The 18486-nt window shown below is 38.4% G+C and overlaps 1 protein-coding gene across 10 annotated transcripts in view; it reads right to left on the bottom strand.

Annotated features, from left to right (window-relative positions):
* L3mbtl3 (L3MBTL histone methyl-lysine binding protein 3) overlaps positions 1-18486 on the bottom strand; it is a 112006-nt gene that overhangs the window by 16868 nt on the left and 76652 nt on the right. For all 10 annotated transcript variants that reach the window (XM_048798195.1, XM_048798209.1, XM_048798210.1 and 7 more), the window contains one exon: positions 10147-10296. In XM_048798195.1, the coding sequence (XP_048654152.1) occupies positions 10147-10296 (150 nt within the window). The remainder of the gene's footprint in view (positions 1-10146; positions 10297-18486) is intronic.

The following is an 18486-nucleotide window of genomic DNA, read 5'->3' as shown; positions in this document are numbered from 1 at the left end:
AGTTGAGGTATTGATAGAAAACTTTCTTCTCTGTTAAAGCAGTGCTGAAGTCACACTTTGTGATTACAATATGTTAAGATCGGCGTACTTTGCACTAAAAATTAACTCATAAACTTACAAACTTGTTTCATATTAAATTGAAAATAATATTCTTTGAGTCAAGTTCTATCTCAATAAATACTGATTGTAGCCAATGAAAAATGTTGCGTATGGGTAGCTATATTGATATTTATTGGAAACATGCATTGTGGTGATACAACTTAAAAGTGGCTTTTCCCAGAGTCAAAGAAAATATATGCCCTTAATTACTGTGATGTTCCTAGAAACTTTGATGATTTTTTTTTTTTAAGGAGACAGAGCAAAGACTAAAAATAAGTTTTAGACTTCTCTGTGTAAGTTTTCAAGTCACTTTCTACTGGAAATAGAAAGAGAAAATAAAACCTTTGACCCTCCTTGTTCTACAGTTTCAACTTCCTAAGCAAAAGTTACTCTAGTTACATAGTCTTTCAATTATAGACAAAGTATGTTTATATTAGAATGTGAAAACTTTGGGATAATATAGCAGTATATTCTGCAGCATAATACAAGATATGCTTCCTGACAGATTTTTAAAAAGTAACTACCTGAAATATTTTTATACTATTGTTAATATTACAACATCACTTAACTTAAAAGCTTCTTGACCTGCTTTCCTTGATCGACACCTCTTGGTGCCAATAGTTATTTAGGCGGGAGCACACACTAGTTAGAGATGGGTGTATCTCAACACAGAGAAAGCAGCCCAGCAACAGTGGTTACATCCTTGGAAGCAAGATGACCTGGTTCAAATTTCAGCTCTGCTACTTATTCATTTCACAGGACCTTCAGCAGCAAGTCACTCATTTTCCCTAATTCTCAGGTGCATCATCTATCTATAAAACAAGGATAAGCCACCCTCACAGAGAGCATTTTGAGGACTAAAATAAAAATGTCTAAAAGTGCTTAGCACAGAGCCAGGAGCATGACACCTGGCAGTGATGACTATTTTCCAACTACTTATATATTAGGATAAAATTACCTGCAGATCTGTTTCTTTTGACTATTAAAATAGGTTTTCAAGTAATGGTGCCTACAGCTGAACTGCCTGGGTTATTGGCCAGGTCTGCTCCTGAGGAGCAGTGTGGCCGGAACCAAGGATGGGGGTGTAACACAGCACCTACATCACTAGAAGCCTGATCAGAGTTAAGTGAGCTTGGGTGGGAAGAAGCACCTAGAATATAGCAATTTCTCCTGGGATTTTAGAATTTTCCAGAACCAGTTTTCTTCAATTTAAACTGAAATACAATCAGCAAAATTTTACTCAAGAATACTCTTTTGGCTTTTAATCAAGACAGTGGAATCCACTCAGAAAAGCATGTTCATTGTGAGTCAGCATCCTCTTTTTCTCTGTAATTAAGCAGCACATTTTAGATGTCTTACTATCTTACTCTAATTATGCCTTGTGGTAAATATTAGGGAAACAAACATGAGAAGAGTAAATGCCTAGGAATAAGATGTCATTTGAATGCATACAGCTGTATTTCCTTAAGTTTGTTTATTTTTTATTTAAAAACAATCCCTAACCAATTATGTTTCAACTGGTACCCAGTGTGCTAAAAACGATAGAGGAAAAAATATGAAACAATAAATAATTTTGCCTCAATTTAAGAATGTATTTGTTTTAACCACCTCTCTAAATTCAGTATGTAAGGAGGAAGTAGAATATGCAATGTTAGCAGAAATGTGCCATATACGTCAGGAGCTTAAACCTCAGTGACTATCAGCCCAGCCTCAGACACACTGCCACAGGTCAAGTGCAAAAGGCCTACTCCTTACACTAGCTTGAAATAAACTACTATAGTTTAGATCTGAAAAGTTCACAAAAAGTCCATGAGTTAAAGACTTGGTCCCCAGCCTGTGGGCCTTTGGGAGGTGGAGGAAATTCAGGAGGTGGAGGTCTAGCTAGGCCATCAGAGGCATGTCTTTGAAGGGGATACTGGGACCCTGGCCCTTCCTCTCTTTCCTTCCTTTTGCTATCTCATTGCAAGATGAGCAGACTTCTGCCACCCTCCTAACCTCCCACCATGATGCCACAGACCCCAAAGTAACAGGGTCAAGTGACCATGGCTAAAACCTCTGGTGAGCCAAAATAAACCTTTCTTCCCTTTAAGTTGATTGCCTCAGGTATTTCAACAATGGAAAACCAACCAACACACAACACACCTTCTCTTTCTGTAGTGGCTAATTTTACTCTCATAGGGGCCTTGTCAGGGCTGAAAAGGACTAGTACCCCTAGTAAGAAGTGGGGGCACAGTGAATGCCAGAAAGCCGTTAATAAAATGTAAGTTTTTCTGTTTTGAACTTCAAAAGGATGCCTATTTGCACATCCCCAGGAATTTTTTTGTTTGTTTTTTAATACCTAGGCAGAGGTCACATATAGGTAAAGATCATAGAACAAGAATCCCGAGGTTGCACTTTGTAGGTTTCAAATACTTAACCTGTCTCCAAAATGCTTGTTCCTATAAATGAAGAACCTTGAGAAGCTTCAAGGCAAGGAAATAACCACCCTCAAAGGAATTCAGAAAGGTTGGGAAAATGAAACCAGTGGCTTAAAAGTCTTATGTCTATGGTTAACATTCAAATAAGGGATTTTTAAAATTAAATTCCTTTTGAAATAAATGATACTATAGCCAATAGTTTTGTTTTGTTTATTTTTTGGTACTGGGGATTAAACCCAGGGTGATATACCACTGAGCTTCATCCCCAGTCCTTTTTCTTTTATTTTGAGACATGATATCCCTAAGTTGCTGAGGCTGATCTCAAACTTGTAAACCTCCAATCTCAGCCTCCCAAGTTACTGGGATTATAATGCATGTGGCACTGTATCCAGCTGCAGCAAGTTTTACTGAATCAGGTTTTCATAAATATGGCCCAAGATAAACATAGCTCACTCTAATGATTAAAAATAAAGACATTTTGATTAAGAAGCCCATTAAATTAGAAGTTCACATAAGGAACACATTAGTGAAGGAACATAATAAAAGCAATATAATGAGTGAATCAAGTGAGTCTTATCAAGATACTAAGGAAAAAACTGCAGAAAAACTCACTGAACAATTACTCCATCCTCCTATGGAATGGAAAGCCCTGCCCACTAAGGTGAGAACTGGGAAATAAACATGACATGTCACAGACAGAGTGAGACCACTGGTAACTTTTTGCCGTTGTGGAAAAGAGAATAGATGTCACTGCTGTTCTCCTTCTCATAGAAGAGTCCCCTGAGTAGGAATTAGAGACAGTCAAGATCCTGCTACAATACTGCTGCGACAACTTCACAGGCATCTAACAGAAACATCCATCCTCCCTTACACTTGGAATGGCTGCCTCGGCATCACAGCAGTTGGCATCAAAACCTCAGTGAGGGTTTAACTAAAACTGAGCTTTTTTCCGGTGCATACAAATGACTGCACAGATTAGACTTAGATTCCCAAGAGCAGGAATATTTCAAAATTCCACAGCTCCTAATTCATATGTGGCAGCCCAGCAACAAAAGGGAGGGGAGGCTTTGTGAAGCCAGGGAATGCTTGGTCAGCAAAATGACTTTCTCTAATCTTCCACACCAAGCCCCCAGGCCCAGAAAACCTCAGGAGGAAAAACAAAGTTCCCCAAGACTACTAATTAACTTTGGTAATCTTTTAGAACTCTGGCTCTAAAACTAATTTTATTCTGCTTGGTGTGATAGTTTGCAAAGTAAACAGATGTATTTATACTTGTAGTCTGATATTTTATGTTAGCTCATCTCCCCACCTGCTTAAAAGGGTACAGAGGCTGTAGTATGACTGGCAAAACTGTATTAGTGTAAAAACTTTAAATCAGATTGATGGTACCAATTCCTACAACCTGTTCCATGTAAATTTCAGAGTGAAAACATGGGCCCTACAACTAAGAAGTCATTTTAATAGCTTATAATAAATAGAATGAACTAAATTTTTTTTCATTAGATTGCTTTAGCAGTGGGCCTTTGTCTTATACAAGGAAATACAAGCATTTAGCAGGCAGTTTCAATATGCTTCATTGTGTTCCTGTGTTTATATCTACACAAGTTTAAACATGGGAGTGTAAAACATTGATTTTTAATAAAGATAGCACCTAATTTAGAACACAATTAACAAGCAGCTGTAGGACAGACCTCATGCGAATTAGACTATGTAGGATGGATGCCCAGTGTTTTCTAATTGATGATACATTGTGAATCATTACTCCGGGGAAGGATGTTTACATTCAATAGCATTTTCCAAAGCCCGGCATACAGAAGTCTTGCAGGAGCTTGTTAAACATGAGGATGAGAACTTCTCATCCTGGGATGAGAACTTCCTTTTCCTGACAGTATCTCTGGAAGCAGTGCCTGAAATCTACATTTTTAAAAAAGCACTCTGGATAATGCAGGTGCAAATCTAAGTTTGAGACCCACGGTTTTATTGAGACACAGAAAGAAATACACATACTCTTTTACTCAGCTTGTAGACTTGTAGAATCGTTATCAGTCACCAGGAAAAGCTACCATCCAATGCCAGGGACAGAGATGGCTGCTGCCATGGAGTGAGGCCATCACCTTCCGGAAAGCCCCAGCTCAGCATAGGTGTTCCTTACACTTCAGACAGATGAATGGATGAGTGGGAAAAAACTGTGTGCCCATGTTTCTACCTGGACAGGCACTAGGATATGCTCATGAGTCTCTGCAGGCAGAGTCTAAGCACTCAGCACACCTTTGAGGAGACTCAAGCAGGGAGCTGTGGAAAGTAGGGCAGAGCTTCCCTGGGTGCAGGAGCACTAGGATACTGATCCCTGCAGGCCTCCATAACCCTCTCAGGCTCATCCATGTCCTTATTACTCCTTACAAATGCTGTTACTTCTCTAATATCATTATCCATGTGGCTGGGATGGTAAACAACAACAGACAGGAAAGTATAAACCTCATTTTAAAAAATGTAGATATGTATTTTGGGGAATTTATCTTATTTAATAACTACTCCTTATATATCTGGTATGGTGATCTTACAAAGTTGGAAATGTAGGAGTTTTAAGTGAACAAAAACAAAGTATAGAGCTACTGCCTATTAGGCTATATGACAGGCATGTCTCCTTTGAAGATGGACAGATGAGTCAAGGTCACCATTACTTGTTGATATGCTCAGGGCTGAGGCTAATTCAGAGTGAGATAGGACGCGGTCTCTGCCTTTACGGAGTGTATCATTAAGCACAGTACACAAACACTTTAATAGAATCAGGATGTGTGATACGAGAGCATGACAGAAGGGAAGAATTGGCAGTCTGGAGGATCAGAAGACGCTTCCCTAAGGAAGGGACAGTTAATGCCAAACAAAAGATGAGAGATTTGCCAGAAGACACACAGAGGTTTGAGGTAGAGAGAAAAGGATGGTTGAGGACCAGGATGCATGAAGCATTGGTTAAAGAAAAGGGCCTGGTGGGGGCAAGGCTAGGAAGTTCAGCAGGGGCTAGTTGACACAGGACTTTCTAGGCCACATGAAGTAGGGTCATAATCCTTAGTAATGGCAAGTCACTGAAAAATTTTAAGCAGAGGGATACACGCAAATGAATTTTTAAATGCAAATTCCAAGGTTCTTTCCTAGAAAATTCTGGTGATCTAGGAAAGGTTCCCAAATTTGAATTTTAAAGATGTTGCGGGGAATCTGACACGAAGCTAACTTTAGGAATTACTATTACGGAACATCAGTAATTCCTGTGTGCTTATGCGAGTAAGTAGTACTTAAAATAATGCTACAGTGTGTACAGAATATACACGTTCAATTGTTCATTTATTCTTGGTTATGTTATATCAGCCCTGGACCAAAAACAACACCAGCGTATCACTCATTCTAGGGGCTGTTTGGCATGTGGAAGAGGTGAATGGGACGTGGGATGGTACAGCACTTGCTATCAGCACTCTGTCCACCCACTGCCACTTCAGTACACATGGGGCTGATGTCCCCTATGCCACCTGCACTGCTTTCCTGCAGGATTCCAGGGGCAATGGCTGCTTTGGCTGCCATGCAGCAAGGCAGATGTGCTGAGGAATGCCATGTGCAGCCTCACTGTAGTGCAACAGAAGTGGTGTTTGCACAGTTCAGCTCCCTCGTCCCTCTACTGGGTTAGTGCTGAGATGTGCGGTTTGGACAGCATCTCAGAGTTTTCCCAGATCTGTGCTCCTGCTGCCCACGGTGGCAACCAGTATGACAACTATGTTTCTTCTGGCTGCCTTTCCTTCCTTTTCCCCTTCTTTACTCCCCTACTCATGTTTTCTTCACATCCCAAGGAAACCACCTGCAACTACCTCCCGGTCTCAGGATTTACTTCTGGGGGTCAAAACTATCTCTTGCTGTCACAAAGTACATTAAAGAAAAGACTGTCTACTGCATTTTAACAAATTATTAGGAATGCTGCAAAGAAAATCTGCGTGGAAAATTATATCCAGGCAAGCAATGATTACAGGAAAAAAAGAGAAAAGATAATTTGATATTACATGAATCATCTTATTTAAGCCATCTCTCCAAAGCATAACCTAGGAATATAAAAGAAATTGGCCAGCCATGCTTGTTTTCCTAAGGAACAAAAGAAAAACAGATTGAGCAGTCCCAATCCAAATTTCTAAAATCTCTAAAACCTGAAACTTCTTGAGCAATTTTAGAGAATTTCATAGTAGGGATGCTCAACTGGTAAAGTCCATGCAAATGTGCTTAAATTTGAAACACTTCAGATCCCAAGCATTTTGGATAAGGGATACTCACTTGTATTATGAAACAAATTGTAAACTATTCCTCTTTCAACCTCATTAATAAAAACTAACATTTATGCTTCGTGCAGTGGCACATGCCTATTGTGCCAGCAGTTCAGGAGGCTGAGGCAGGAAAATCTTAAGTTCAAAGCCAGCCTCAACAACTTAGCAAGGCCCTGTCTCAAAAAAAAAAAAAAAAAATATATATATATAAAGGGCTGGGGATGTGGCTTAGTGATAAAGCACTCCTGAGTTCAATCCCCATACAAACAAACAAACAAACAAACAAAATAAAACAAAAAAAAACTCCACTAACATTCATAAAGGGCTTTTTGACTTATTAATCAAATTATAAGAGCTTTATATTATATTTAAACTTTCCATCTCACAAACTCTGAGGTTAATAACATGTAAGGAGTAATTCGTCTTCTCCTAAGAAGTAGGGAAGCCAAGATTTAACTAAGCAGTACCCTATGCTTTGAATCACCAAGTTATACTCCTTTTCTATGGAGAAAAAGAACAACAACAACATAAGACACTATGATGTGCTCTTACAGTGCTGGATCTAAATTATTTATTGGTTTGCTCCTTGGATATGAATCAGAAATATTTAATCTTTTTTTTCCTTCTTTTATTAGTGCATTATGATTATGGCAATCGTGAAAATTGTTGATACATACTTGTACATGCACACAATATAATTTGGTCAATTGTGTTCCCCAACACTCTCTCCCTTTCCTTTCCTCCCCACTCCCCCTGGAGCCTTTCCTGAACTTTAATGATTTCCCTTCTATTTTCATGAAATTTGCCCCTACCTTTCCTTTTTCCTCTCTAGCTTCTATAAATGAGATAAAACATATGACCCTTAACTTTCTGAGTTTGGTTTATTTTGCTCAACATAATTTCTCCAGTTTTTTCCATTTTCCTGCAAATGACATAATTTTATTTTTCTTTATAGTTGAATAAAACCCCATGGTGCATATAAATATGTGCCATTTATACACACACACACCCCTCATATGTGTTCATATATGTCACATTACATATATTTTACATTATGTATATCACATCAACTATGCCAAATTATATATGCACATACATATGTATATATACAAATATTACACCATACTTTCTTTATCCATTCTTACATTAATGGACACCTACGCTGATTCCATAGTTTTGGCTATTATGAATTGTGCTACTATAAACATGGTATGCATGTACTGCTACAGTATGCTCAAAATTCTTTAGGATAAATACTGAGGAATGGTATAACTGGGTCATTTTGAGATTCTACTCCTAGTCTTTTGGGGAAACTCCATACTCATTTCCATCATGGTTTTACTAATTTACAATCTTACTGACAGTATATATATGTCCCTTTTCCCCCACACACTTTCCAGCATTATTTGTACTCTTGATGGCTGCCATTCTGATTGGAGTGAAATGAAATCTCATTATACTTTTTGATTTGCAGAGAAATACCTAAGCTTAAAAGCTACATTTAGAGATTAGATGGTCATGCTTGGAGCCTAATGGCAGGAAACTAAGTGTTAACATCGGACAAGGAAAAAAACCTGACAAAGTTTAGTAACATCAACTTTTTAGGGTCCCTTGGGTTTGTACATCTTAAGCTATTATCAGGAGCTGGGGCAATGCCTGTAGTCCCAGCAACTCAGGAAGCTGAGGCAGGAGGGTCACATGTTCAAGGCCAGCTTTGACAACTTAGTGAGACCCTGTTTCAAAATGAAAAATACAAAGGGCTAGGATGTAGTTCAGTGGTAGAGCATCCCTGGGTTCTATACCCAGCATCACTAAATAAATAAATGGGAAAGCACTGAACAGAAAAGGATTGTATCACTGATAGTATTTACTCAGGGAAATAACATTTGAGAAAAATACCTAGAAGAAATGAGAACCATCATTGTATAATACCTACTATAGCATCAAAAATACTCAATAAATATTTTTTAATCTACCAATAATAATTTACTTTCAGGAAAGTTTAACTTTTCCACCAGGAATCATAGAAGCTCTTAATCAATATGAGGTTACTTACTTCCTCTAGGCTTTAAGTGAAAAATACTTTTTAATTAAGCAAAAAATTGGTAATGCTATGTGCATTCCTGAATATGTTCCAAGTAATCTTATTTAATGTATAATTATAATGTACCAATTAAAAACAAAACAAAAAAATAATAAATAGAAGGAAGACCAATAGAGCCGAGGAAGAGGATTGTGACGGGAGGTGGGAAAAGAAACAGGAAGCACTGGGGAATGAAATGGAGCAAATTATGTTATGTCCATTTATGGAAAAGTCACAATAAACCAATATCATGCATAATTATAATGCACTAATAAAAACATAATGAAATATAAACATTTTTAAAAATTGATCATCTTTGTCATTTTTTTTTTTATTCTAACCTCTTGTTATACTATTGATTTGCCCTAGGTGAACCTTTCTTATTGTTTCTTGGTTAGGTGGAAAAAAATGAGAAGCAAAGTAGAATTCTTGAATTAATTCCTGCATATTAATTCAAAGTAGAATTAATGTGCAGGAATTAATATTCCTGCATATTAAAACTGCAGCTTTCTCCAAAGTCAAAAAGTGAGTTGAGAAGATGCAATTAAAGCAAGTGAGCACATCTGAACCCTCAAGAACAAGGCTCCAAGGCTTTCTACAGAAAAGGATCAAATCCTATGACCAGCAGAGTCCTGCCCCTATTTCTCCTCTCCCACTTGACATCAGGTGCTCTGTCATTATCCTTCCACAAGTTAGAAAGGGACACATCTGCCATTTTCATCATAATGGAATAAGACACTTGAAAACTATTAAAACATACTCACAATTCAAAGTAAAACATTACTAGTTAGGATCTTCCTGGAAAGAAGGAAATGCACTAGGAAAGAAATGGAAGACCATTTCTTTACCTACTAAAGACAGTGTTTCCAGCCTTGGGCTACACACTGAAATTAGTTTTTTGTTTTTTTTTCAAATGGAGGTCAGTCCAGCCTTGAACTCCTGAGCTCAAGCCATCTCCATCTCCCAAGTCCCTGAATTTACAAATATGAGCCACCATAGCCAGATTTGTGTTAAGGTTAAGAAGAAAACAAGAAGAAGTAGAGGAAAGACTCTTTGATCTCTTGGGAAAATGTGAGTCAGGATGGAAAGGGGGAGCTGTCAAGCACTGAACCCTACCATCATTTCATAGATGAAGTGCCTTTTCAACAATGCACAGGAAAACATTACCACAGAACATGAAATGTCTAAGACAGGCAACCTCTTCAATAAGAGTGCTTCCCAACAACACAAATATCATCATTTTAATTACCTGATTTCAGGAGATGAAGAGCTCTCATTTGTGTCTGTCCTTTTATTTCTTGGAAATGATGGGCTAGCTGGAGGCATCTCACCACTTAAGCGGTCTGGGAAAATGCGGTCTTTATTCAAATTGATTTCTGAATAGGGACAGTTGGCAGCACTAACAGATTAAAAGAAAAAGAAAAGAACATTTCCATTAGACATACTTCTTTCAATTAAATGACAGGCTACAGAGTATAAAATTCTAAAGTTGATCCGAGTATGTTATGTATATTTATATATGTTTATACGAATGATCAGACGTATTGTATGAAATATTGTATCCTTAAAACATAATTTAGGTATAGTCTGATAGACAACATGCCTTTGCATAGATTCTTAAGAAGCAATTTGCTGCAATCTTGAAAACTAAGCAATGGTCATTGAAAAATTTTCTTTGTATTTTTCAAGGGTAAAAAGCTGTGCATATCTCTGAGAAGAAAATACTTAAAGACATCACAGGAGAGCTCCTGAGAGAAGTAGGAGAGACTAATCTGGTCCATGGGGCACATCTGCTTCCTAAGGGGATCCTCCAGGCTCCAGAGAGTCAAGAGCTACTAAATTTCCTTTGTAATAGTTGCTGCCTCCAAAGGAGGGAGACCCCCTGTGGAACATTCCCATCCTCAGGTCCGCACCTATAGCTAATATATTAGAAAATACACACATATAGCTAATCCTATCCCCAATATGAAAAGAGACCAGAAGCTGACTCGGACAACCACCCCTGTGGCTCCTTTCTCTTCCCTCTCTGTGCCTGCAGGTCAGCTCTGAGGTCTGAGGATGATGGCTCCTATTATCTAAGCAAAGAAAATCAAGGTCATTGTTAATTTAACACTAGTTAGTAGACACCTGTGCTTGGGTCTCGGCATTCCAGTCTTCAAAACAAGTGGAGAACCCAAAACAAGTGAGAACCTGTATCTCACTGACCTCTCTGTCTACCTTGATTGTTTATAGGAAGCACCCCTAGACTCCACTCTGGGGTTCTGAGATGGAACTCAGGGCCTACAGAGACTCCTGATGCTAGAACAAGTACTCTGCCACTGAGCTACAGCCCCAGCCCCAGGAAGTCTTCTTAAATCTGGAAATGGTTTTTCTTTGGGTAAATTATATTCATGTCTTAACTGTTCTTTTCTTTAGTTTAGGTAATAGTGAGAATATTGATAATTACCCAGGGGAAATTTTAAACAATGCTTATTTACCATCCACCAAGAGAATCTGATACACACTCCTGGGAAGAAAGAAGAGTTTTTCCTACTAGATAATTCTAATAATGGCTTATAAAATTTATCACTGATATCCTGTAAGAAAAAATGCAACCTTTATATCATTTAACTACATGCTACTGTACACTGGTTAAGCAAAATAAAAAAGTAAATAACACCTGATCATATGTTGATATAAATTCACATAATGTTAACCCAACAATAACAAAAGCAATAGCCAGTAATATTTATGGAGCATTTACTATCAATCAAGCATAGGGCTAAGTGCTTTTCATGCTACATTTTGCTTACTCTTCCCAACACACTATGAAGAAAGCATTTCACGAGATAAACTAGGGCTTAAAAAGTTCAGTAACTTCAGTCTTTAATTATTCCAATAATTTTGTATGTATTTATCAAGCAAGTATTTATCAAGTGCCTATTATGTGCTAATTACCTTTCAAGGCATTGGAAATATAATAGAAAATAAAAAGACTAGATCCTGATCTTATGGAGCTGACAGTCTATGGGGAGATGGGCAATGCAATCATCCAAATAAGTTAAAGAACTTCACACTGAAGAAAGTAAAACAGTATGACATAAGAGAGGATGTGAGGTCTCCTGGGAGGAGCAGCATCTGGGCAGAGCCCTAATGGTCAGAAAGCAGATGCTCAGTCCACTCATAGGGGAGACTGGTCCAGGATGTGGGACATAAAGCCAGAAGTGTTTGAGGGAGAGACAGACCAGCTTGGCCAGCATGTGAGAATGAGGCAAACCAGGAGATGCAGACAGTGTGAGGATCATGCAGGGCCCAGTAATCTGCAGTAAAAATTTTTACTTTTGGTTTATTGGAAACCATGGAGAGCTTCAGGTAAGGGAATGATAGGGTTTAACTTAAAAAAAAAAAAATCACTCAGGCTGCCTTGTGGCTAGATCTCAAGGGAGCAAAACTGGAGCAAGGTAAGAACTTAAGAGTAAAGACACGATGGAGATGTGCATATATGTGGCCGAAATGGAGGAAAAGTACAAAGGACCATCATAGCATCTTCTGTGATCCCAACGTGACCTGTGAGTGAATAAGGGATGGCATGTAAAAACAGCCTTTAGGTTTCTGGCTTGAAGAACTGGTGGTAACAGAAATACCACTTTTGTCCTTTTTCTGAGATAAGAATGATTAGGGATAAGTAGATCTGGGGCATATCAGGAATTAGCCATCCAAGCAGAAATATTACTTGTCCAAGGTCATACAGTAATGAATCAGCTCAGCAGAATGAGTGCTCTATTTTATTCATCTTACTGAAAAGAGGAATACAGAGGAAGGCTGGAGGATTAGGCTCGGGCAGAGAGCAGGGTGCACCAGCACAGTCCCTTGGAATGGTCTGCATAGGATGGGGCTACTGGGCCACAACACTCATGCCACTGACCACAGGCTCCCTGCCATGCCCTGACCTCTTCCTCAATTTCATAGTGGAGCAGATGCCAAGTTTGACTTGCTTTCATACCACTTCTCAAGATGAAAAACCTGGATGGCAACATCCAACTGGGATGGGTCTTCTGCCCACACTGTAACCTCCTGAGGAAGGAAACCAGGCTCCTCCCTTGCAGTTCCTTATAGGAGGTAGCACTTGCCTAACACTGATCCTGATTTTAGGCAGAATCCAAATGTCTGCAAAATAGTTCTACTCAAATATCGTAGGTCACCTAATAAGAGATACGTTTAAGACCAAAGTTTATCATCTCCAGTAAATCCTGCTCCCTGTCCCCCATCCCTGAAGAGTAAAAACAGAACTAGCTCCTCCTGCTAACTCCTGTTCTCTTTTTCATTCTTCTTTTTTGGTACTGGGGATTGAGCCCAGGGGCACTTAACCACTGAGCTACATCCCTAGCCCTTTTTTATATTTAGAGACAGGATCTCACAGAGTTTCTTAGGGCCTCACTAAGTTGCTAAGGCTGGTTTGAGCTCACGACCCTCCTGCCTCAGCCTCCCAAGCCGCTGGGATTATAGGCATGCGCCACTGTATGCCTGGCCTATTCTCTTTTTCTGACAAAGGAAATACATTAACCTGCCTCAGATCTTAACCATCATTCATTCCTCTTATTTTATATTTTTACTGCAAATTTATCTACTTGGATTTTCTGACAACAGAAGAGAAGAAAAAAAATCAAAGACAATGTTTTTGTTTCTTTTGACAATATGCTGCTAATCCTAGAATAGCACAATCATCAAGTTTCACTTATTGTTAAGTTCACTTATTGTGGCTTTGTGATCAGTGAACAACAGTGTGTATGTTCACCTTGGAATATAATGGGACACAAAGCAAATAAAAGAACATAGAGGTCCTATTCACAGTCCCAACAACACAAAGACTTGCAGGATTCTTAGATGGTTGGGTCCCCAGCTAAACATCATAGGCACAGAGTAGATGACTTACATTACATGCTCTTCAGGGCAGGACTTCATATATTTATTGAATAAATGAAAGAAGAACAGATATTTCTTGATCACCTTTGTAAACTTGGGTAGCCAAGAAAAAAGCAGAAATGCTGGTCAGATGATGCTTACTATCTAAATCAATCGCTTTCTGTCTCTCTTTCTCTCTCTCCTTGGGACAACAGATTGCCAGAGCCCAGAAGGGAATCTCAAAATTCTCAATCCAAAGTAGGGAAAATAACCACAGGCTCTCAGCAGAAATTTACTAATGAGCAGGCAAACACCACCTACCCAGGGAGCCCTGTGATGATCAGTTATTGACTTTACACTGACCCTTTCACTTCTTTTGAGCCCTGAGAAAAATAAAAAATGCTTGCACACCATCCATTCTGCCGCTCCTGTGGGGCGGAGAAGAATGCCAATGGCTACTGAAGCAGGAGGTGATGAAGAAAGGGGATGCCACAAAACACAAGCAGCCACAGCCCTAAAGGGATAACATGCTGCGCAAGAGAGCAGGCAGCCTGGTCCTAAACGCTCTCTGCTGCTCTGTCCTCCACTCAGTAAGGATCAAGCACAACTTTCCAGGCTATTTCTTTATCATCCTCAGTAAACTGTGACCTCTCTGGGCACCTTACCAGGCTAGGTGCTCTATGTGTCTTACCTAATTCATCTCTCACAACCCTAGGAAGTAGTTCCTACTACAATACTCATTTTAGCAGATGCAGAAACTGAGGCTTGGACAGGGCAACTGGGCAGTGTCACTCAAATAGTTCTTGGTGGAGTCTGACCATGAGCTCTGGCTGTCTCTTAACTGCTGTGCCATATGGGTAAAGAGTGCATGGGAATGTTGAACAATTTTCTTATTCCTAATCCATGACAATGAAATGGATGTGAAAGTACCATCTTGTAACATGAAGCTGCCACCTGCTCTCTAGACGTATGCAGCTCCAACGTACCACACACTTACTAAGTACCAGGTACTGTTCCAGGTACTTTATCACATCCTCCTAGTAGTCAGATACTACTGTCACCCATTTTACAAATAAGGACACTGACAGAAAGAGGTGAAGCACTGGCTCAAGGTCAAGGAACTTTGTAAAATAATTCTTACCTGATGCCTTTCAAGGCAAGCCAACATACAGACATATGCCAAGTATTTCAGTAATCTCACCCATCCACACTAACTCCCCCTTAGGATAAGAACTATATTGCAATTCATAAATGATCATGTTTTCAAGGAATTGAGGTCATTCCTATGTCTCCTGCTTAAAGGAACATGAGAGATTTGTGATTTTTTATCATATTAGAAACACTGAGTATTCTGTTTACTATTTCTTCTGTAATGTATAAATACAAGTTATTATTTTTAAAACTGTACATGAACTTTGAAAAGTCACTAGTGCTGATACAAAGAGTTACATTCTTATAATACATGTAATAATTTCTAGTTTTTCACGTATTAAGCTTCTAGTGACAAAACCTTAGTAAGGTTTCATTCTATAAACAATGTGTGTATATTCCATTTTGGGTACACACACACATTCACATTACACAATTTACCATTACACAATTCTTCAGAGCAGAGGAATAGAACATAGGATTATACTGTTCTCTCCTTTAAGGGCTCTATTAGGCTGCACATGGCTCCATTAGCAAATAATTCCATATCAGCCATTCAAACAAATACTTGCCTAATGGTCCCTCTCAGGGGGGCTATTTTTTCTAGGTAACACTGGTCTGCTCATTAGGTAAGGTGAAAGGACCACCTGACTCACTACTTTCCACTGCCATTTTAAAAACTTTATAACTGGAAGCATATTTATTTAAACAATCAGGCAAGATCTCCAGTTTAAATGTTCCTATGATCATTCTCACACTTTGTCCTGACAAAAAAAAACACAAGACAGGCTCTACCAGGAAAGCCAACATACAGACATATGCAGAGACGCAGATGCCCATCAGGGCTGGGATGAATCCTGCTTCTTCTGACACTCATCCTGGGCACACACCTAGGCACTGAACCTCAGCCTCCACATCTGTGAGATGGTGTCCAATTCACAGACTTGAGGAGCATATTAAATAGGTCACACGTGTGAGTCCTTAGAATAGTGTGTGGGAAATCTCTACTACATCCTACCAAATTACTGATACTAATGCTACTTTACTAGGGGTTTAGAATTAAGTAATATGGCTAGGAATATCCCTAGAAAACATGGTACTCCACATCTGACACTCTCACTGATCATTTTTATTCCAACATTAAAAAAAGTTCACATTCTCAAACTTCATTACTGAGATGCATGTTCTGTTTCTAACACTTCTTGGATCAAATTCAATTTATAATCTTCAGAGATGACAGCAACAAATGCTAGTCAAAACACAGCCTTTTCCTTATGTGTGCATAAAACGGACTATATTCATGCTAAAAGAGCATCTTTCCTTGTTATCTAAGCAAAGAATGCATGTTTTGATTTATGCAGTTTCTCAGTAAATTAATCCAGAGAGAATTTTCTCATTATGTTTTCCTAAACGCAGCGTTCTTTGCAAGGACAAAAATAAGTGCCAGTGAAATGAACCTTTCAAAGAATATCCATGATGCAGCAAGCTATTCCATGAGCCTACTAAAGAAATGGAAAGCAGGCTGGCCTTTTAAGGATTAATATCCTGCCAGAATAAAGAACACCAGGAGTCGAAAATAGGACAGCCTAGTCAGGGAGGCTAAGAAAACCCGGTTCAAAGGCTGAGAAGAGCAGAGGGTACTTGGGCAGAGGGTGGAGCCTCCCACCCATTCTGTGAACTGCATTCCTCTGTCCAGAGGCCCCTGACCACCAAAGATCAAATAAAAATTCAATGGCATCCCAATAGCACACTGTCAGTGTTCACCTGTATTTTGAATTTCTTTATTCTTTTCCTTCACAATTTGAGCAATTTGCCTTTAGTCCAGTAAATGTCATGGGATTGTATAGTGCTAAGGTAAATGTGACAAAGCTTCAACATTAATTATTGTTTTGTACCTTATATTTTAATTAAATTGTGTATAGCTTTCTAGTTCCATCAGTACATGAGTCTTTGAAGGCTAGGTAGATGATGATTCATGGAGTAGTGCCTTGAAAAGCAGCCAGGGGGAGTGGTAAAGAATACAGAGCCTCAAGCTATAGAATGCTCCCATCAAACCAGCTGCAAGGCGAGTTATGAAACCTCTCTAGTGTCTCAGTGGCCTCACCAAATCTTGTGGGAAAGTAATAGCTTTGATATCACTGGGTTGTTCTGAAAGCTATCCAATACAAGTAGAACAATTAGGGCAATCCCTTGCACAGAGTAAATAAATGGTAGATATGTATTCATTGTTCTATTGGCTGCTCATAAATATTTACTAAATGTACAATGGCAAATTAGCATGCTCATGAATTATTTCTGGTATTTAGACTTATATAAATGCCTAAAAAATAATTCAGCTGCTTTCACTAGGCAATATTTAATAACTTCCAAGATGTACTATTTTAAACTCAGTTTAAATTAATCCAGTAAATTAATCCAAAAAAGGATTGCTAAATGGATACTTGCAAACGGAATCATCATCCTCTGTTCATATTTTTTATTCTGGGACATACTGATCCTCATAAGAAATAGGAAGGAGTATTGCAAAAAGAAGATAAGCATGATTAGAAGTCACAGAGATGAAAGAAAGAGGACACTATACCCAGGTGAAAATAATAACACTAATCTTGCAATTCCTATTAATACTTGGAGGATTAGGTAGAAAATTTTAAAGACCTAGATTCACAACCTATATAAACTTGGAGAACTAGATAAATATAGTAGGTGTTTCAAATAACATGAGTTTACAACACACTGACAAATTATTATTTTAATACACACCAAATGGATGATGTTTTTGTTCCTTAAAAAGTTCCAGTTAAATCACAAGAATTTATTGGTATTTTACTAATATTTTCAGAATGTCTACAAAGATCACCAAATCAACTAAACAATAACATTAAATTTAAACGTAGAGATTAGTTTCCTTTTAGTTATGCGCAAGAGAAAAATACTGAAAAACACTTCTCATCTCCACTTTCTCATGTTTGATTATATTTGTGCTTTTTTGTGATCTTCACTGATAATCCACAATATTCTAACCTCTCATTATTCAAACTATCACACAATATTCTACCAAATATTTTCAACAAGGCCCCTTCTCATTACTAATGGCAAACTTAAAATAACTAGAAGCCACACATCTATAAAACAAGGCACAATGCCACAAAAAAACCTAATAGCTGGAGTAAATCTATTTTAAACAATGAATGCATTTTTCTCCCAGCAAGATTTAACTTCAGATATATGCTTCAATTTTACACAGTCACCATGGTAACCAAGTTTCTTATAGAATCTAAATTTAAAATTAGTTCACATCTATTAGAATGAAATCATTACACACACACACACACACACACAGAACAGGAAGCCATCATATGACCATTTAAGTATTTGTCAAGTGAAGGGCTGGGGTTGTGGCTCAGTAGTAGAGTGCTCATCCAGCATATGTGAGGCACTGGGTTCAATCCTTAGCACCGCAGAAAAATAAGTAAATAAATAAATAAATAAAAATAAAGGTATTATGTCTACCTACAACTACGGGGGGGGGGGGGGGTAGGGACTTTGAAAACTAAAAGAA

The sequence above is a fragment of the Marmota marmota genome, unplaced genomic scaffold (genome assembly GCF_001458135.2).
Source record: "Marmota marmota marmota unplaced genomic scaffold, marMar, whole genome shotgun sequence".
Taxonomy (NCBI): domain Eukaryota; kingdom Metazoa; phylum Chordata; class Mammalia; order Rodentia; family Sciuridae; genus Marmota; species Marmota marmota.
Note: the sequence above shows the minus strand (reverse complement) of the source record. Positions and strands in the feature narration are given on the sequence as shown.